Source organism: Porites lutea, chromosome 2 (genome assembly GCF_958299795.1).
Source record: "Porites lutea chromosome 2, jaPorLute2.1, whole genome shotgun sequence".
Taxonomy (NCBI): domain Eukaryota; kingdom Metazoa; phylum Cnidaria; class Anthozoa; order Scleractinia; family Poritidae; genus Porites; species Porites lutea.
Genome location: NC_133202.1, coordinates 24,212,873 through 24,227,246, shown reverse-complemented (window position 1 = coordinate 24,227,246; position 14,374 = coordinate 24,212,873). Strand labels below are relative to the sequence as shown.

The 14,374-nt window shown below is 40.6% G+C and overlaps 2 protein-coding genes across 2 annotated transcripts in view; one reads left to right on the top strand and one right to left on the bottom strand.

Moving 5' to 3' along the window:
- The first annotated feature begins 742 nt into the window (after positions 1-742).
- On the top strand, positions 743-1,921 carry LOC140925882 (uncharacterized). Its single transcript, XM_073375724.1, has 2 exons — positions 743-1,380; positions 1,432-1,921. Exons 1-2 carry the CDS (start codon positions 743-745, stop codon positions 1,919-1,921), a joined length of 1,128 nt encoding a protein of 375 aa, XP_073231825.1.
- A 7,719-nt stretch (positions 1,922-9,640) lies between these two features.
- LOC140925881 (uncharacterized) overlaps positions 9,641-14,374 on the bottom strand; it is a 14,540-nt gene continuing 9,806 nt past the window's right edge. The window contains exons 4-6 of the mRNA XM_073375723.1: positions 12,611-14,374; positions 11,400-11,602; positions 9,641-10,901 (exon numbers count right to left, since the gene is read on the bottom strand). The exon at positions 12,611-14,374 is cut by the window's right edge and continues 1,486 nt beyond it. Of these exons, the coding sequence (XP_073231824.1) occupies positions 10,150-10,901; positions 11,400-11,602; positions 12,611-14,374 (2,719 nt within the window). The 3' untranslated portion in view covers positions 9,641-10,149. The remainder of the gene's footprint in view (positions 10,902-11,399; positions 11,603-12,610) is intronic.

Below are 14,374 nucleotides of genomic sequence, written 5' to 3'. Positions count from 1 at the left end.
GCAGCACATGAATAATTTTTTACTTTTATTTATTTATTCCTTCTTGCCAATTAATAGCTTTGAACCATTGGTTGTTTCATTATCTGTTTTACAAATGTAAATTATGTTATTAGTTCCTAAGAATTGGAGGATTTCCAAATAGAAGTAGGCGGCAAGCTCACATGAAATAGCCTGTGAATTTCACTGGCTGCCAGCTACGACCTTATATGCCGGGGAAAATCCCAGGCCTCGAGCCTTTATTGAGAGCCCTGATTGGAGGTACAGCTGGTTTGGGGTTTTACCCCTAAGAGCAAGTTGTTCTACAGGAAGGTTTTTCACCCCATTGTTGTTCCACAACCCTTATTTAGGTGAAATCTTTTAATGGTAAAAATGATGTTGCAATGTTTTGAACAGGATGGGACAGATCTTCAGAATATATGTTGCGACTGCTGGTATCCTGACCAGCGGGCCTACCCACTTGTGTATTAGGAGCATGCGCACGGGGCCTCGGCATTGGCGGGCATGAGGCCACCGTGAAATAACCTGAAGTCTCACTAAGGTTTTCTTCAAGTTTCCCAAGTGTTTTGTACGTCGTTTGTTTCAGTTTTTCTTTCTCGTGCTATGGATTCCTAAGGTTAACACCTGTGTAGTGAAAGAGAGTGACGTCTTAGTTGAGAGACTTCACAGGTTCTCAAGCTGGCACAAAGCTTAGGTAGCTGTCGCACTGTGCCTAAAGTGCAAGAGGAAGCTCAGAGAAAAGGTCATGTCTAAAGGGAAGGAGTCCAGTGCTGGATCACTAGAACAAAGGTGTGTCAGTAACACCCCTGCAAGTGCAGAACTTAACGTCGCCAACTTACAGGAAACAGATGTGGAGATCATAAAACAAATACAAAGACAAGCATTTCCATCGGAAATAAGAAGTCTCCAAATCGTTCTAGCGAACGCTAAGTACGGTAGCCGGGAAGTAGAAAAGGAGAAGAAGACTGTGCTGAAGAAAACCAGTGCGCTTCGCACTTTAGACCCCTTCCTAGACAGTGACGGTGTCATGAGAGTTGGCGGGCGAATACGGAAGGCTACACTATCGGAGTCACTCAAAAACCCTGTCATCTTACCAAAGTCAAGCCACATTACTGCACTGGTTATCAGCTACGCGTACGAAAGAACACACTATAGCGGAAGAGGAATTACGGTGAATGAGCGTCGTGCTAGTGGCTATTGGGTCGTCGGTGGAAATTCGATGGTCAGGCAGTTTATTTCCAAATGCGTAACATGTCGTTACCTTCGAGGTACCGTGGGAGAGCAGAAGATGGCTGACTTGCCAAAGTCGCGCACGGAGCCAGCACCGCCTTTCATCTACTGCGGAGTCGATTTCTTTGGCCCTTGGCACGTACAACGAGGACGGTCTGTCGCCAAGAGATACTGAGCATTGTTTACTTGTTTTCTTTTAATTAGGGCTGTGCACATAGAAGTTGCAGACTCCTTAGAAACTGATTCCTTTATTCAAGCATTCAGACGGTTCATCTGTAGAAGAAGACCAGTCAGAGAAATTCGTTGTGACAGAGGAACGAATTTTATTGGTGCGGAAGCCGAACTCAAGAAAGCTATTGACGAGATAGACGACCAAAAGGTCAAAGCAGAACTCCTTAAAGCTAAGATCGATTGGATTAAGAATCCTGCATCCGCGAGTAACTTTGGAGACGTGTGGGAAAGGCAAATCAGGTCAATCAGGAACTTCATGAGTGGTCTTATTAGAGAGCATGGTAATCGTATTGATGAAGAATCGCTGAGAACATTCCTTTGCGAAGTAGAATCTATAATCAATAACAGGCCTCTGACGGCAGAGACACTCTGCGATCCTCTTTCAGAGCCACCATTGTCGCCAAGTATGCTGCTGACAGGAAAGACAAGGCTCGTGCTACCTCCACCAGGAGAATTTAAGTGAGAAGACTTTATACTGTCGAAGGAAATGGAGACGCACGCAGCACCTAGCACAAGAGTTTTGGTCAAGGTGGAGCAAAGAGTGCTTGCAACAGTTACAAGCAAGGATCAAGTGGACTCGGTCAAAAAGAAATTTCAAGGTTAGAGATGTTGTATCACTGAAGGAAAACCAGTCTCCGAGAAACAGATGGCCTTTGGGTAAGGTCGTAGCCACGCATCCTGATGACCAAGATCGAGTCCAATCGGCGACAGTGCTGACAGGCAATGGCTCTAAGTTGGAAAGGCCTGTCAACAAGCTCGTCTTACTTTTGGAGGCGCGATGTTTTAGAGACCGGGATTCCCCGACGAGGAGCCCGAGCTTTTATGAACGCTTTTTCTAGGAAATAAGTTTTGGGACTGTTATCGAGATAGTTATAGTTGTTGTTAAAATGTAAGGCAAGCCTTACATTTTGGGGAGCCATGTAACTGCTGGTATCCTGACCAGCGGGCTTACCCCCTTGTTTATTAGGAGCATGCGCACGGGGCCTCGGCATTGACGCGCACGAGGCCACCGTGAAATAATCTGAAGTTTCACTAAGGTTTTCTTTAAGTTTCCCAAGTGTTTTGTAAGTCGTTTGTTTCAGTGTTTCTTTCGCGTGCTATGGATTTCTTACGGATATTTGTGATGATACTTGTGAGTTGATTCAGCCTCGTGTATGATTAAACGTTTTGTTGTTGTTTTCATCGTCACGGATATCATGTGCCGCCATTCGCCGCTACACATGTTCATGAGTGGCTCCTCCAACAATGGAGGCAGCCAGTGAAAACTAAAGGACATCATTGCCACAGGAAAGAGATCACAAGTTCATAGCCAAGGTTGGTTTCTGACCTTTATTGGTGTTTCTTCTCGCATGGCAAAGTAGATTGTAACTTAATCATGTGGTAAATTGGCTGTCATTTTGATAGGGATCAGTTCAAGTTAAATTAATCATGTGGTAAATTGGCTGTCATTTTGATAGGGATCAGTTCCAGTTAAATTGGGCATTTCTCATGTGTATACTTCTTTTCATCCTCAAGTTTACTAGTCTCTGAACGATGATGTAGTGATGTGTTTATAACACTGCTGAATGAAGTTACATATATTAGTATAATATATATATTATTATTACAGTGAAACCTGTATTAAGCGGACACCCTCGGGGAATGCTGTAGTGTCCGCTTGATACAGGGTGTCCGCCTAATACAGGTTTCGATAGATAACGTCCTATGAGGTGTCAAATGCAATTCAAATAAACAGTGGAAAGGTTAAGAATACTTCCAGTGACTATGAGGATATTGATTTCTTTATTACAGTGGACCAATTGGTCATAGTACCATAAACGTAGATTGCAACTCAATTGAAGAAATCAGATGAGTGAAACAAGCTCTGTACTGTACAAATCGAAAAATTTGTGGGTGGCAATCTTTCACATATCCGGTGTCTGGCATGTTAGGTGGTGGAATTTAATTACAAGTGTCCATTTAATACAGGTTAGCAACAATAGAAACGACTGTTTCAGGTACTTTTTAGGTGTCCGCATCCGCTTAATTAAGAGGTGTCTGCCTAATAAAGGTTTCATTTAAAGTAAATAAGGGAAATAAATATTATTTGGGGACTTCGGGTACTGTCCACTTAATAGAGGGTGTCCGCTTAATACGGTGTCCACTTAATACAGGTTTCACTGTATCACTATCATTATTATTTAATTATTATTATTATTATTGTAAATTAGTTTATTATCATGGCTACAATCTGTAACAAAAAGGCCTAAGGCACCAACTTACGTATTTATTTGGCTAAAAATGTTTATCACAAAATGGGTAATTCAAGCTGCTCTTGCCCATTAGATTCCAAGATTGTATTCAACCCTTGAAATAACAAGTTTGATTAGGCAGGGTGAGATGAAAATATTAAAAATTGCTTACCCTTTTGTCAAGCTGTTGTTTAAGTCTACTAAGCCTGGAGTAGTCTTGCAGGCCTTCCAACCCCCTTTTCAGCTACATTGTAACATAAAAGTACAAACTGTAACTATTACTTTACCGTGGCAAAATGTTACTTGTCCATCAGAGATAAACATGCTAGCCCAATGTGTTGCTCTTGGACAGCACGCTTTTGTCATGCCAAGGGGGGATAATTCCTTGTATTCCTAAAAATACTCACACACTGAATTAAAAAAGTGCCTTCTTAAACTAAGTGTGTCTCAGACATTTTGCATCTGGCTTGTAGCAATTTAAATTTGAATTGATTTCAGGTTGGAATTTTGTAACATACAATAGTTGATTCTCAATTTCCTTTGTCTCCTAGGGTTAGGAGACGAAAGAAATTGAGAATCAGTCTAATTTAAATCAAAATTACCCTGACACCTCATTATTATGGACAGTTTGCTTTGTCCCTGGGAAAAGAAACCACTGCATTTTCTCTATATTCAATCCACTTAATTTTAGACACCTGTTAATACGGACCTTTTCTAATGGCCCCTTCAGTGTCCGTATTGATTAATGGGGTTTGACTGTAATGGTTGTTAGAAATAATTTCTAATTATTAAAAATGAACTGATAATTATTATTATTGTAATGTTTATGATTGTAACCTGACTTAGATGCTTATGCATATGCTTATGTTTTTCTTATCCAGATCAGATGCATTATGGCACAAACAGACAGGATCAAGTCTTCAACATTAAGGCTTTAAAGGACTTATCTTAAGAACCGTATAGATTACTTTGTAATCTTGAGAGAACCAGGCAAACAAATGTGGCTTGCTTGTTCAAAAGATAATTATTATTAATCTTATCACAGGACCCAAAATTAAAAAATGCATTTAACTGCACTTTAAAGGAGTTTAAGAAATTGCATCTTTAAGAGGTTGGTTGGTTTGCACACACTGAGTTGTTCACTGCAACATTCACATAATACAAGGCATGTGGAGATTTCTTTGTGCAGGGCTTTTCATCCTACGAGGTTACTTAATACAATCTTTCGACTGCAGAAATTGGTAAGTAAAATGTACAGGGCAAAAAAAATATACAGCTGATTCCTTGTATTTACATGTGTAGTTGAGGCAAAATTACTTTAGTTGCTGTTTTGCAGAAGAGTTCAGGTTTTGAACAGAATCAGGAAAAACTCAAAGAATTGAAGTTAACTGATAAAAGTGAGTTGAATCAATGTTTATTTTCAGAGCATTTGGTGGCTTAGTGTAGTTAGAGAAATTCACATGACCCTAACCTTTTCAGGGAAAACAGCTGTGTTTGAAGCTCAAAAGGTAATCCAAATCACTGTCTACACAAAATGAAGGAAAACTGTCCAAAGCACTTCTAAGTGTTTATACCACTTGAAACTTAATTTAAGAGTTTCAATGAATCACTGGAGCAAGTTACATTTCACATTGAATTTCTGACTGGATTTTGAAAGTATCTCAGCTCTCATCTTATTTGATGAAAGTCCATAAAAAAAGTCAATTTTATAATCCTATACTTGCAAAGAACCACTCAGTTTAAAAAAATTACCGAAATAATTAATCATGCCAAATAGATTTTTGATTTTACTCCTGGATAAGATAGTATTAGTAATTGCTTTTGATCAGTTTTGCCACAGCTATAGATAGATATAAGCTAAGTTCTGCCATAGTTTAATAAAAAAAACAGTTTACTTTTACATCATTTTCATGTGCCAATTTTGGCAATTGCAAAGTCATTGCAAAAATTTATAACTACCGCATTGTCAATGACTCAATAATATTGAAAACTTTAATTAACGCTCACAATCATTGTGTCAACAAACATCTGGAAAAAACGAAAGAAAACAAGGGAAAGTTTGGCTTAAAAAGGAGAAACAAGCCTTTAAATGTTCCCTACGTAAAGATAAATTCATGCAATAAGTTCCAAGCTTAAATTAATGCGCATTGAACTTTCATATTATCATTCAGCCATTAGTCAATCTCTGGTTCAAAGAACCTTATGTGTTCTACAGTTGCAGTCACAAAGTTTGAGAAGAAGGTTTTCAACAGAAAGCGATGAATTTAGTTCATCAGAGTGTTGCTGAAAAGAAAATCTGCAACTCAAAGTGGCATCCTTAAATCAACAACTTAAACAAAATAGCAAAAAATGGTTGAACTTAGGACTTTGTCAAAAACAACGTTGTTAAAATTTTAAATAGGGCTGGTCACTAAAATCTCATTCAAAATTTTGCAAAATCTGAAATTTGAAAACCATGAAAAAAGTCGAATTTTGTTGGCACTGTGGTTAGAACTTTGTTCAAAGTTTTGGTGATTTTCACATGGAAGATGAAGAGATGTAAAACTGACTGTGTGTTAGATCAGACATGCAATCTACAGTGTGGCTTATACAGCCAGCATCACTAACTGACTGACTTGTTAATCGCTTGACTGTCTAACATACTGACTGACTGCCCGACTGGCTTATTGACTGACTGACCGGCTGACAGGGTGACTGACTGACTAGTTAACTGACTGGCTGGCTGGCTGACTGACTGACTGACTGACTGACTGATTGACTTGCTAACTTGCTAACTGATTCACCAGCTTATATCGAAGAAAAAAAATAACTTATTAATCCTTTATATTGTTAGTACTTTAAGTTGGCTCATGGAATGACTAACTACTGGCTGAATGCTGACTATACTGTCTGGGGGTTGACAGAGTGATACACTGACTGAAAGATTTAGAGCTGAGTGTTTGACTGTGATCTTGGGTTAAATCCTTTAAAAAAATTAAATATGGCTACTATGAAAAACCATAATTTTAATATTTGAATCAAGGAGGGCTTGTTTTTTCTTTAACTACATGTAGATGATCATCAGAAATTTTTTCTAGGCCCATTTTTTTCCAAAAGAAAGTAAGACAAAATCTCCAATTTTTGGCCAAAAAGATGGATTTAACCTGTTGAAAAAATGTCAATGTGGCGACTATGTAAAGCACAAAATTTGTAGTCTAGGACAATCATCAAACACTACTTCAAGGCCCATTTTGTCTAAAAAAAAAAAGGAGGAAATGTGCAATTCTTGACCAACATCATGGGTTGTAAAAAAATCCACCATGGCGACCATATAAAATCAATTTTTTTTAGTCTGGGAAAGCTTGTTCTCCAACCGGATGATCATCAAACATTATTTCTAGGCCTCTATTGTTCAAATACAAACAAACAGGAAATTTCTAATTTTTTTGACCAAAATGATTGGTTGTTTTTGTACTGATCATCAAACATTATTTCAAGGCTCTTTTGTCAAAAAACAAAATGAGATGAAATTTCCAAACTTTGACCAAAATCATGGGTTAAACCCTTTAGAAAAATCCCAATATAGCCACTCTGTATTTGGAGGTTGAATCCGTTGGCAGTTGTAGACTTCAGATTCGTCTATGCATTCTTGTATACGTAATGAGCCGTGAATTCATACGCGATTCAGTTAAGAAATTTCTACCGGCTCAGTTTCCCCGAATTATTTTGATGTAAATGTCTTCTAAGAAATTTGCTCCACTCAAAGATTTTCAATCTGTATAAATACAGAGAGGTTCTCGTAACATATTCACTGCTTATTACGCATGCAGAATGCCGAATTGAATTTAACACCAGTTACGGGAACGACTAACGGATTCATTTTTCAAATAATCAATTCATTAATAGAATCTTGGGGCGTACGTACGCTTGACCTGCCTTGACTGTAATGGGTGTTACCCTTTGAGAAAATGTGATACGGGTGAAAATTCTTACAACTGGAACAATGATATGGTATACAGCACCGCATAGCTGCTAAACACACCGACCACAGTTTGTCAGTCGCTATGCATTTCTTGGAAATTGAAGGGTGTGAGTAAGCTGACTCTCTTACATCTCAGCGCTTGGAGTTGAATCAGGGCATTCTGTTTGAGGTGGACCTAGATCGAGGAACATAGAAGCTTCAACCCAACCACATTGCAGTATTTAGAGACAAAGGTAAATTTTTATATTGTTTGTTCAAAAGAATGCCGTGGCCGTGCCGTGGTTTTAGATTTAACGAAAGTGAGCAAGTTCTATTTAAAAAGAAGTATGTTGCATGTTTTGGCTCTTAGAATTATGAAGGTGAAATGCTTCCCTTCAAGCCCTTCAAGAGTATGCGAAATCACGGAAAAAGAGCTTTACGCGTTAGGATTTTATTCGCAAATCCGATAGCCTGAATTGGTGCAAATGTTTGTAAGACAATGATCTGCATAGACAGAAAGCAGTTCTCGGCAAAAACGATTATGACGGTTATGAATGTAAATACGTACCCAGTTTTGTAAGTGCATTGACAGTGCTTTCCCTTCGATTCTTATTTTTCTAAGGTTTGATCTATTCGTTCTTTTGATGTTCGTTGCGCGCTGTGGTTCTGCAAGACTCTGAGGGCATATTGCTAGTCGGTAACAGCGGAAGTGTATTTGCCGAACGTGCTTGCCTTCAGTTTCTCATTGGCAGTTTTTCATCAAGACAGAAAAAAATTGTCCTGTACATTTTCTGAACAAAGTTAAAAGCAAAGTTTAAAGTTTTTCGTTAAAGGTGGAAATATCACGGTGAGGATAAAAGCTACTGGTACTCCTCAGGAACTAACCACTGCGAGACTGCAATTAATTAAGGGACTTGTAATTGTAAAGAGACAAAACCGGTACATTTTAACTTGAGTTTTTTTAAAATGAATGTCACTTGGTTTAGCGTGATGTGGAGAGCGCATATGTCGACAAAAACGAGGGGTGCTGAAAATTGTAAAGAGTTTTTACTGAGAGAACCAACTAAACGATCTTAAGCATGTTTCTGCAGCGTGTACTTTTACTTGTAGTGTGTTCTTGTGCTGTTCCTCACGTCACTCCAACCCAATGGTAATGAGAAAATAACTTCTGACAGCGTAGCCGTCTGAAACCGTGCTTATCATGTGAAAATATGGTCCCAAGTGTTTCGATTTGGACCTGTTTCTGAAAATTAGTGGTTGTTCAAATTCCTAAAGAAGCCAGTTTAAAAAACAGCAGCGGGTAGAAGGTATAAGAATATTATAATAAGTGATTCCCAGAATTTGTTTCACTTTTGTTGTAAGCTTCTTTTAAACCGGAAGGTGAGTTTCTGAGAATCAGGAGCCAACTGACATTTTTTTCTTTCCGACACGCCAACAAAGGTGGTTTGTCATCTGACATAAATTTATCCTCGTATTTTCGTCATTGTACCGATCACAGACTATCACGAATCCGAATGCACAGATGATAACGTAAAATATGACACCTTGGTTTTTATTCTGTACAATATTATTTGGAGCAAATAGATCACTGTACTGAGCTTTGAAAAAGAGTGCATTATAGCTTAAAAGACTATAGAACTTGTGTTCGAAAAAAAGTAATTGGCAATATCCTGGCTATGATACCTAGAAGGAGACGAAAGTTCCCCAGATATAAATACCTTCTTGTGCCTTATAATTATGGTCATATGACATGGCACGATGTCAGAGAAAATTGGGGAACTGGTGGCGAATTTACTTTGCTTGAATGAATGAATGGGCGTTCCTGATAAAGGATAAATTTATGATTTGCGTTTCTACGTTAAGACTAAAGTTGGCCATTTAAAGTGATGTTTGCCATCATAACTTTTTATTGAAGTGTGGTGGGCAGTCATTCCAAACGTGACGCTTTAATGTTATTAATTATTTTCTCTCCCAACCCCACAGTAAATTAATTCGTCCATTTGTCAATGATCTAACATTTGCAGAAAAATTATCACGTGGTATATCACGTGACTTACCGATGCAATATTTATACTTTAAAATGTTAAGGAAGATGAGTTATTTGTGTCTGAAAAATTTCGATTCAGTTCCATTCTCTTCCATCCTCTATTTTCCCTTCGTACCTTCCCATGAAAGCCCGCGCGCCTCAACCTAACCCACAATCTTTTCTCACCGCAAAAACACATAATTAGCGACTGGGTACGAATGTGCTTGAGCATCGTTAATGAACAATTATTTTTCTTCATTCAGGAAAACGAGAGTAAGATGAGCTGCCGTATCATCACATGTCTTGTCAAGAAATGTTGCCCAATCCCAAAGGGCTGTAGTGCGCCATGCGGTAATGATGGAAACAGAGGTACATGCCAGGAAATGGTCATTCGTGATTGGACCTTCATGTACAGTCATTACCAACCTTTCCAGAAAGAAGACGATCGCCATGACTGGCCTCATGCTCTTTACCACAAAACGTGCAAATGCAATTCAAGCTTTGCTGGATGGGACTGCAGCAAGTGCAAATTTGGCTTTGGTTTGTGTTACACCGAGTTGTCTGTAGCTGTCAGCAGTGATTTCATGGTACTCTCCAAATAGTTTAAGGCGGATAGTTAATGCACGCTGGTGAGATTGCAGAGCTGCACTGTAGTCATGCATGGTGTATTGTGTCACACCGAGGTTCCTGTAGCTGTCAGCAGTGCTTTCATGGTCCTCTCCAAACAGTTTAAGACGGATAGCTAATTCACGCTGGAGAGATTGCACAGCTGCGCTGTAGTCATGCATGTTGTATTGTGTTACAGCGAGTTGCCTGTAGCTGTTAGCAGTGCTTTCATGGTCCTCTCCAAACAGTTGAAGACGGATAGCTAATGCACGCTGATGAGATTGCAGAGCTGCGCTGTAGTCATCCATGTTCTCTTGTGTTACACCGAGTTCCCTGTAGCTGTCAGCAGTGCTTTCATGGTCCTCTCCAAATAGTTTAAGACGGATAGCTAATTCACGCTGCTGAGATTCTAGAGCTGCGCTGTAGTCATGCATAAGGCATTGTGTTACAGCAAGTTCCCTGTAGCTGTCAGCAGTGCTTTCATGGTCCTCTCCAAATTGTTTAAGGCGGATAGTTAATGCACGCTGGTGAGATTGTAGAGCTGCACTGTAGTCATGCAGGGTGTATTGTGTTACACCGATGTTCCTGTAGCTGTCAGCAGTGCTTTCATGGTCTTCTCCAAACAGTTTAAGACGGATTGCTAATTCACGCCGGAGAGATTGCAGAGCTGCCCTGTAGTCGTGCATGTTGCATTGTGTTACAGCGAGTTGCCTGTAGCTGTTAGCAGTGCTTTTATGGTCCTCCCCAAACAGTTTAACACGGATAGCTAATTCACGCTGGAGAGATTGTAGAGCTGCGCTGTAGTCATGCATGTTGCATTGTGTTACAGCGAGTTCCCTGTAGTTGGCAGCAGTGCTTTCATGGTCCTCTCCAAATAGTTTAAGACGGATAGCTAATTCACGCTGCTGAGATTGTAGAGCTGCGCTGTAGTCATGCATGTTGCATTGTGTTACAGCGAGTTCTCTATAGCTGTCAGCAGTGCTTTCATGGTCCTCTCCAAATAGCTTAAGACGGATAGCTAATTCACGCTGGTGAGACTGTAGGGCTGCGCTGTAGTCATGCATGTTGCATTGTGTTATAGCGAGTTCCCTGTAGTTGGCAGCAGTGCTTTCATGGTCCTCTCCAAATAGTTTAAGACGGATAGCTAATTCACGCTGGTGAGATTGTAGAGCTGCGCTGTAGTCATGCATGTTGCATTGTGTTACAGCGAGTTCTCTATAGCTATCAGCAGTGCTTTCATGGTCCTCTCCAAATAGTTTAAGGCGGATAGTTAATGCACGCTGGAGAGATTGCAGAGCGGCGCTGTAGTCATCCATGTTGTATTGTGCTACACCGACCTGCCTGTAGCTGTCAGCAGTGCTTTCATGGTCCTCTCCAAATAGTTTAAGACGGATAGCTAATTCACGCTGGCGAGATTGTAGAGCTGCGCTGTAGTCATGCATGTTGCATTGTGTTACAGCGAGTTCCCTGTAGCTGTCAGCAGTGCTTTCATGGTCCTCTCCAAACTGTTTAAGGCGGATAGTTAATGCACGCTGGTGAGATTGCAGAGCTGCACTGTAGTCATGCACGGTGTATTGTGTTACACCGAGTTGGGTGTAGCTGTCAGCAGTGCTTTCATGGTCCTCTCCAAACAGTTTAACACGGATAGCTAATTCACGCTGGAGAGATTGCTGAGCTGCGCTGTAGTCTTGCATTTTGCATTGTGTTACAGCGAGTTGCCTGTAGCTGTTAGCAGTGCTTTTATGGTCCTCTCCAAACAGTTTAAGACGGATAGCTAATTCACCCAGGAGAGATTGTAGAGCTGCGCTGTAGTCATGCATGTTGCAGTGTGTTACAGCGAGTTCCCTGTAGTTGGCAGCAGTGCTTTCATGGTCCTCTCCAAATAGTTTAACACGGATAGCTAATTCACGCTGGAGAGATTGTAGGGCCGAGCTGTAGTCATGCATGTTGCATTGTGTTACAGCGAGTTCTCTATAGCTGTCAGCAGTGCTTTCATGGTCCTCTCCAAATAGTTTAAGATGGATAGCTAATTCACGCTGGTGAGATTGTAGAGCTGCGCTGTAGTCCTGCATGTTGCATTGTGTTATAGCGAGTTCCCTGTAGTTGGCAGCAGTGCTTTCATGGTCCTCTCCAAATAGTTTAAGACGGATAGCTAATTCACGCTGGTGAGATTGTAGAGCTGCGCTGTAGTCATGCATGTTGTATTGTGTTACACCGAGTTGCCTATAGCTGTCAGCAGTGCTTTCATGGTCCTCTCCTAATAGTTTCAGACGGATAGTTAATGCACGCTGATGAGATTGTAGAGCTGCACTGTAGTCATGCATGTTGTATTGTGTTACAGCGAGCTGCCTGTAGGTATCAGCAGTGCTTTCATGGTCCTCTCCAAATAGCTTAAGGCGGATAGTTAATGCACGCTGGAGAGATTGGAGAGCTGCGCTGTAGTCATCCATGTGGTATTGTGTTACACCGAGTTGCCTGTAGCTGTTAGCAGTGCTTTCATGGTCCTCTCCAAATAGTTTAAGGCGGATAGTTAGTTCACGCTGGAGCGATTGCAGAGCTGCACTGTAGTCATCCATGTTGTATTGTGTTACACCGAGTTGCCTGTAGCTGTCAGCAGTGCTTTCATGGTCCTCTCCAAATACTTTAAGACGGATAGCTAAATCACGCTGGTGAGATTCTAGAGCTGCGCTGTAGTCATGCATGGTGCATTGTGTTACAGCGAGTTCCCTGTAGCTGTCAGCAGTGCTTTCATGGTCCTCTCCAGATTGTGTAAGGCGGATAGTTAATGCACGCTGGTGAGATTGCAGAGCTGCATTGTAGTCATGCATGGTGTATTGTGTTACACCGAGTTGGGTGTAGCTGTCAGCAGTGCTTTCATGGTCCTCTCCAAACAGTTTAACACGGATAGCTAATTCACGCTGGAGAGATTGCTGAGCTGCGCTGTAGTCTTGCATGTTACATTGTGTTACAGCGAGTTGCCTGTAGCTGTTAGCAGTGCTTTTATGGTCCTCTCCAAATAGTTTAAGGCGGATAGTTAATGCACGCTGGTGAGATTGCAGAGCTGCACTGTAGTCATGCATGTTGTATTGTGTTACACCGAGTTGGCTGTAGCTGTCAGCAGTGCTTTCATGGTCCTCTCCAAATAGCTTAAGACGGATAGTTAATGCACGCTGGTGAGATTGTAGAGCTGCACTGTAGTCGTGCATGTTGTATTGTGTTACACCGAGTTGCCTGTAGCTGTCAGCAGTGCTTTCATGGTCCTCTCCAAATAGTTTAAGACGGATAGCTAATGCACGCTGGTGAGATTGTAGAGCTGCACTGTAGTCATGCATGTTGTGTTGTGTTGCACCGAGTTGCCAGTAGGTGACGGAAGTCCTTTCATGTTGTTCCCCTAAGGACCTTGTTGCTATGTCCAGAGCTCTCTTGCATGACTGAAGAGCTTCTGAATAGTTTTTTCTTTTGATGTAAACTATACCCAGGTTCAAGTACCAGTCCACAAGCGCTTCAATTTGTATTTGACTATAATCGCCAAAGTCGTGACTATTTGGGAATGTTTCTTTCCATTGCTTGAGTGTTTTTTCATGATAATTTATTCTTGACCAAAATAGGTTTTCAGGGTCCTCACTATTTATATTCCACAACAGCTGTATTACAGCTGTGTGAAAATATAGCAAACCAATTGAAGGTGTAACATCTTTTTCGACACAGTCTAACATTTGAAGAACCAAGTGGCTTGTATTTTGTTTGGTTTTAGTGTCAGCGAAAAACTTTGTAGCTTCACTTAAGAGACAGACAAATTGGAATTCGAAAGGTTGATTCAGCAAAATGTTTGAGTCCTTTTCAAACTGCATTTCATTGGTAGTTTCTTGTGATTTGCTTTTCATTGGCGGAATAATAAGCTTGCATCCTCCTACTGCAGAGGACAGATGAAGTGATTTGTCATAGTAGTAACTTGCATTGTAGTAGTCATTTAGGGACTGATAATAACAGACGAGGATCTGAAGAATAAGAAACTTTAGAAATAACGACTCTTGGTCGTTGCAAGTATCCAGTGATGAAAGCGCCTGCTGTAGGCAGTGGACTCCACTCTTCGTTTCTTCTGCAGTAAGGTAA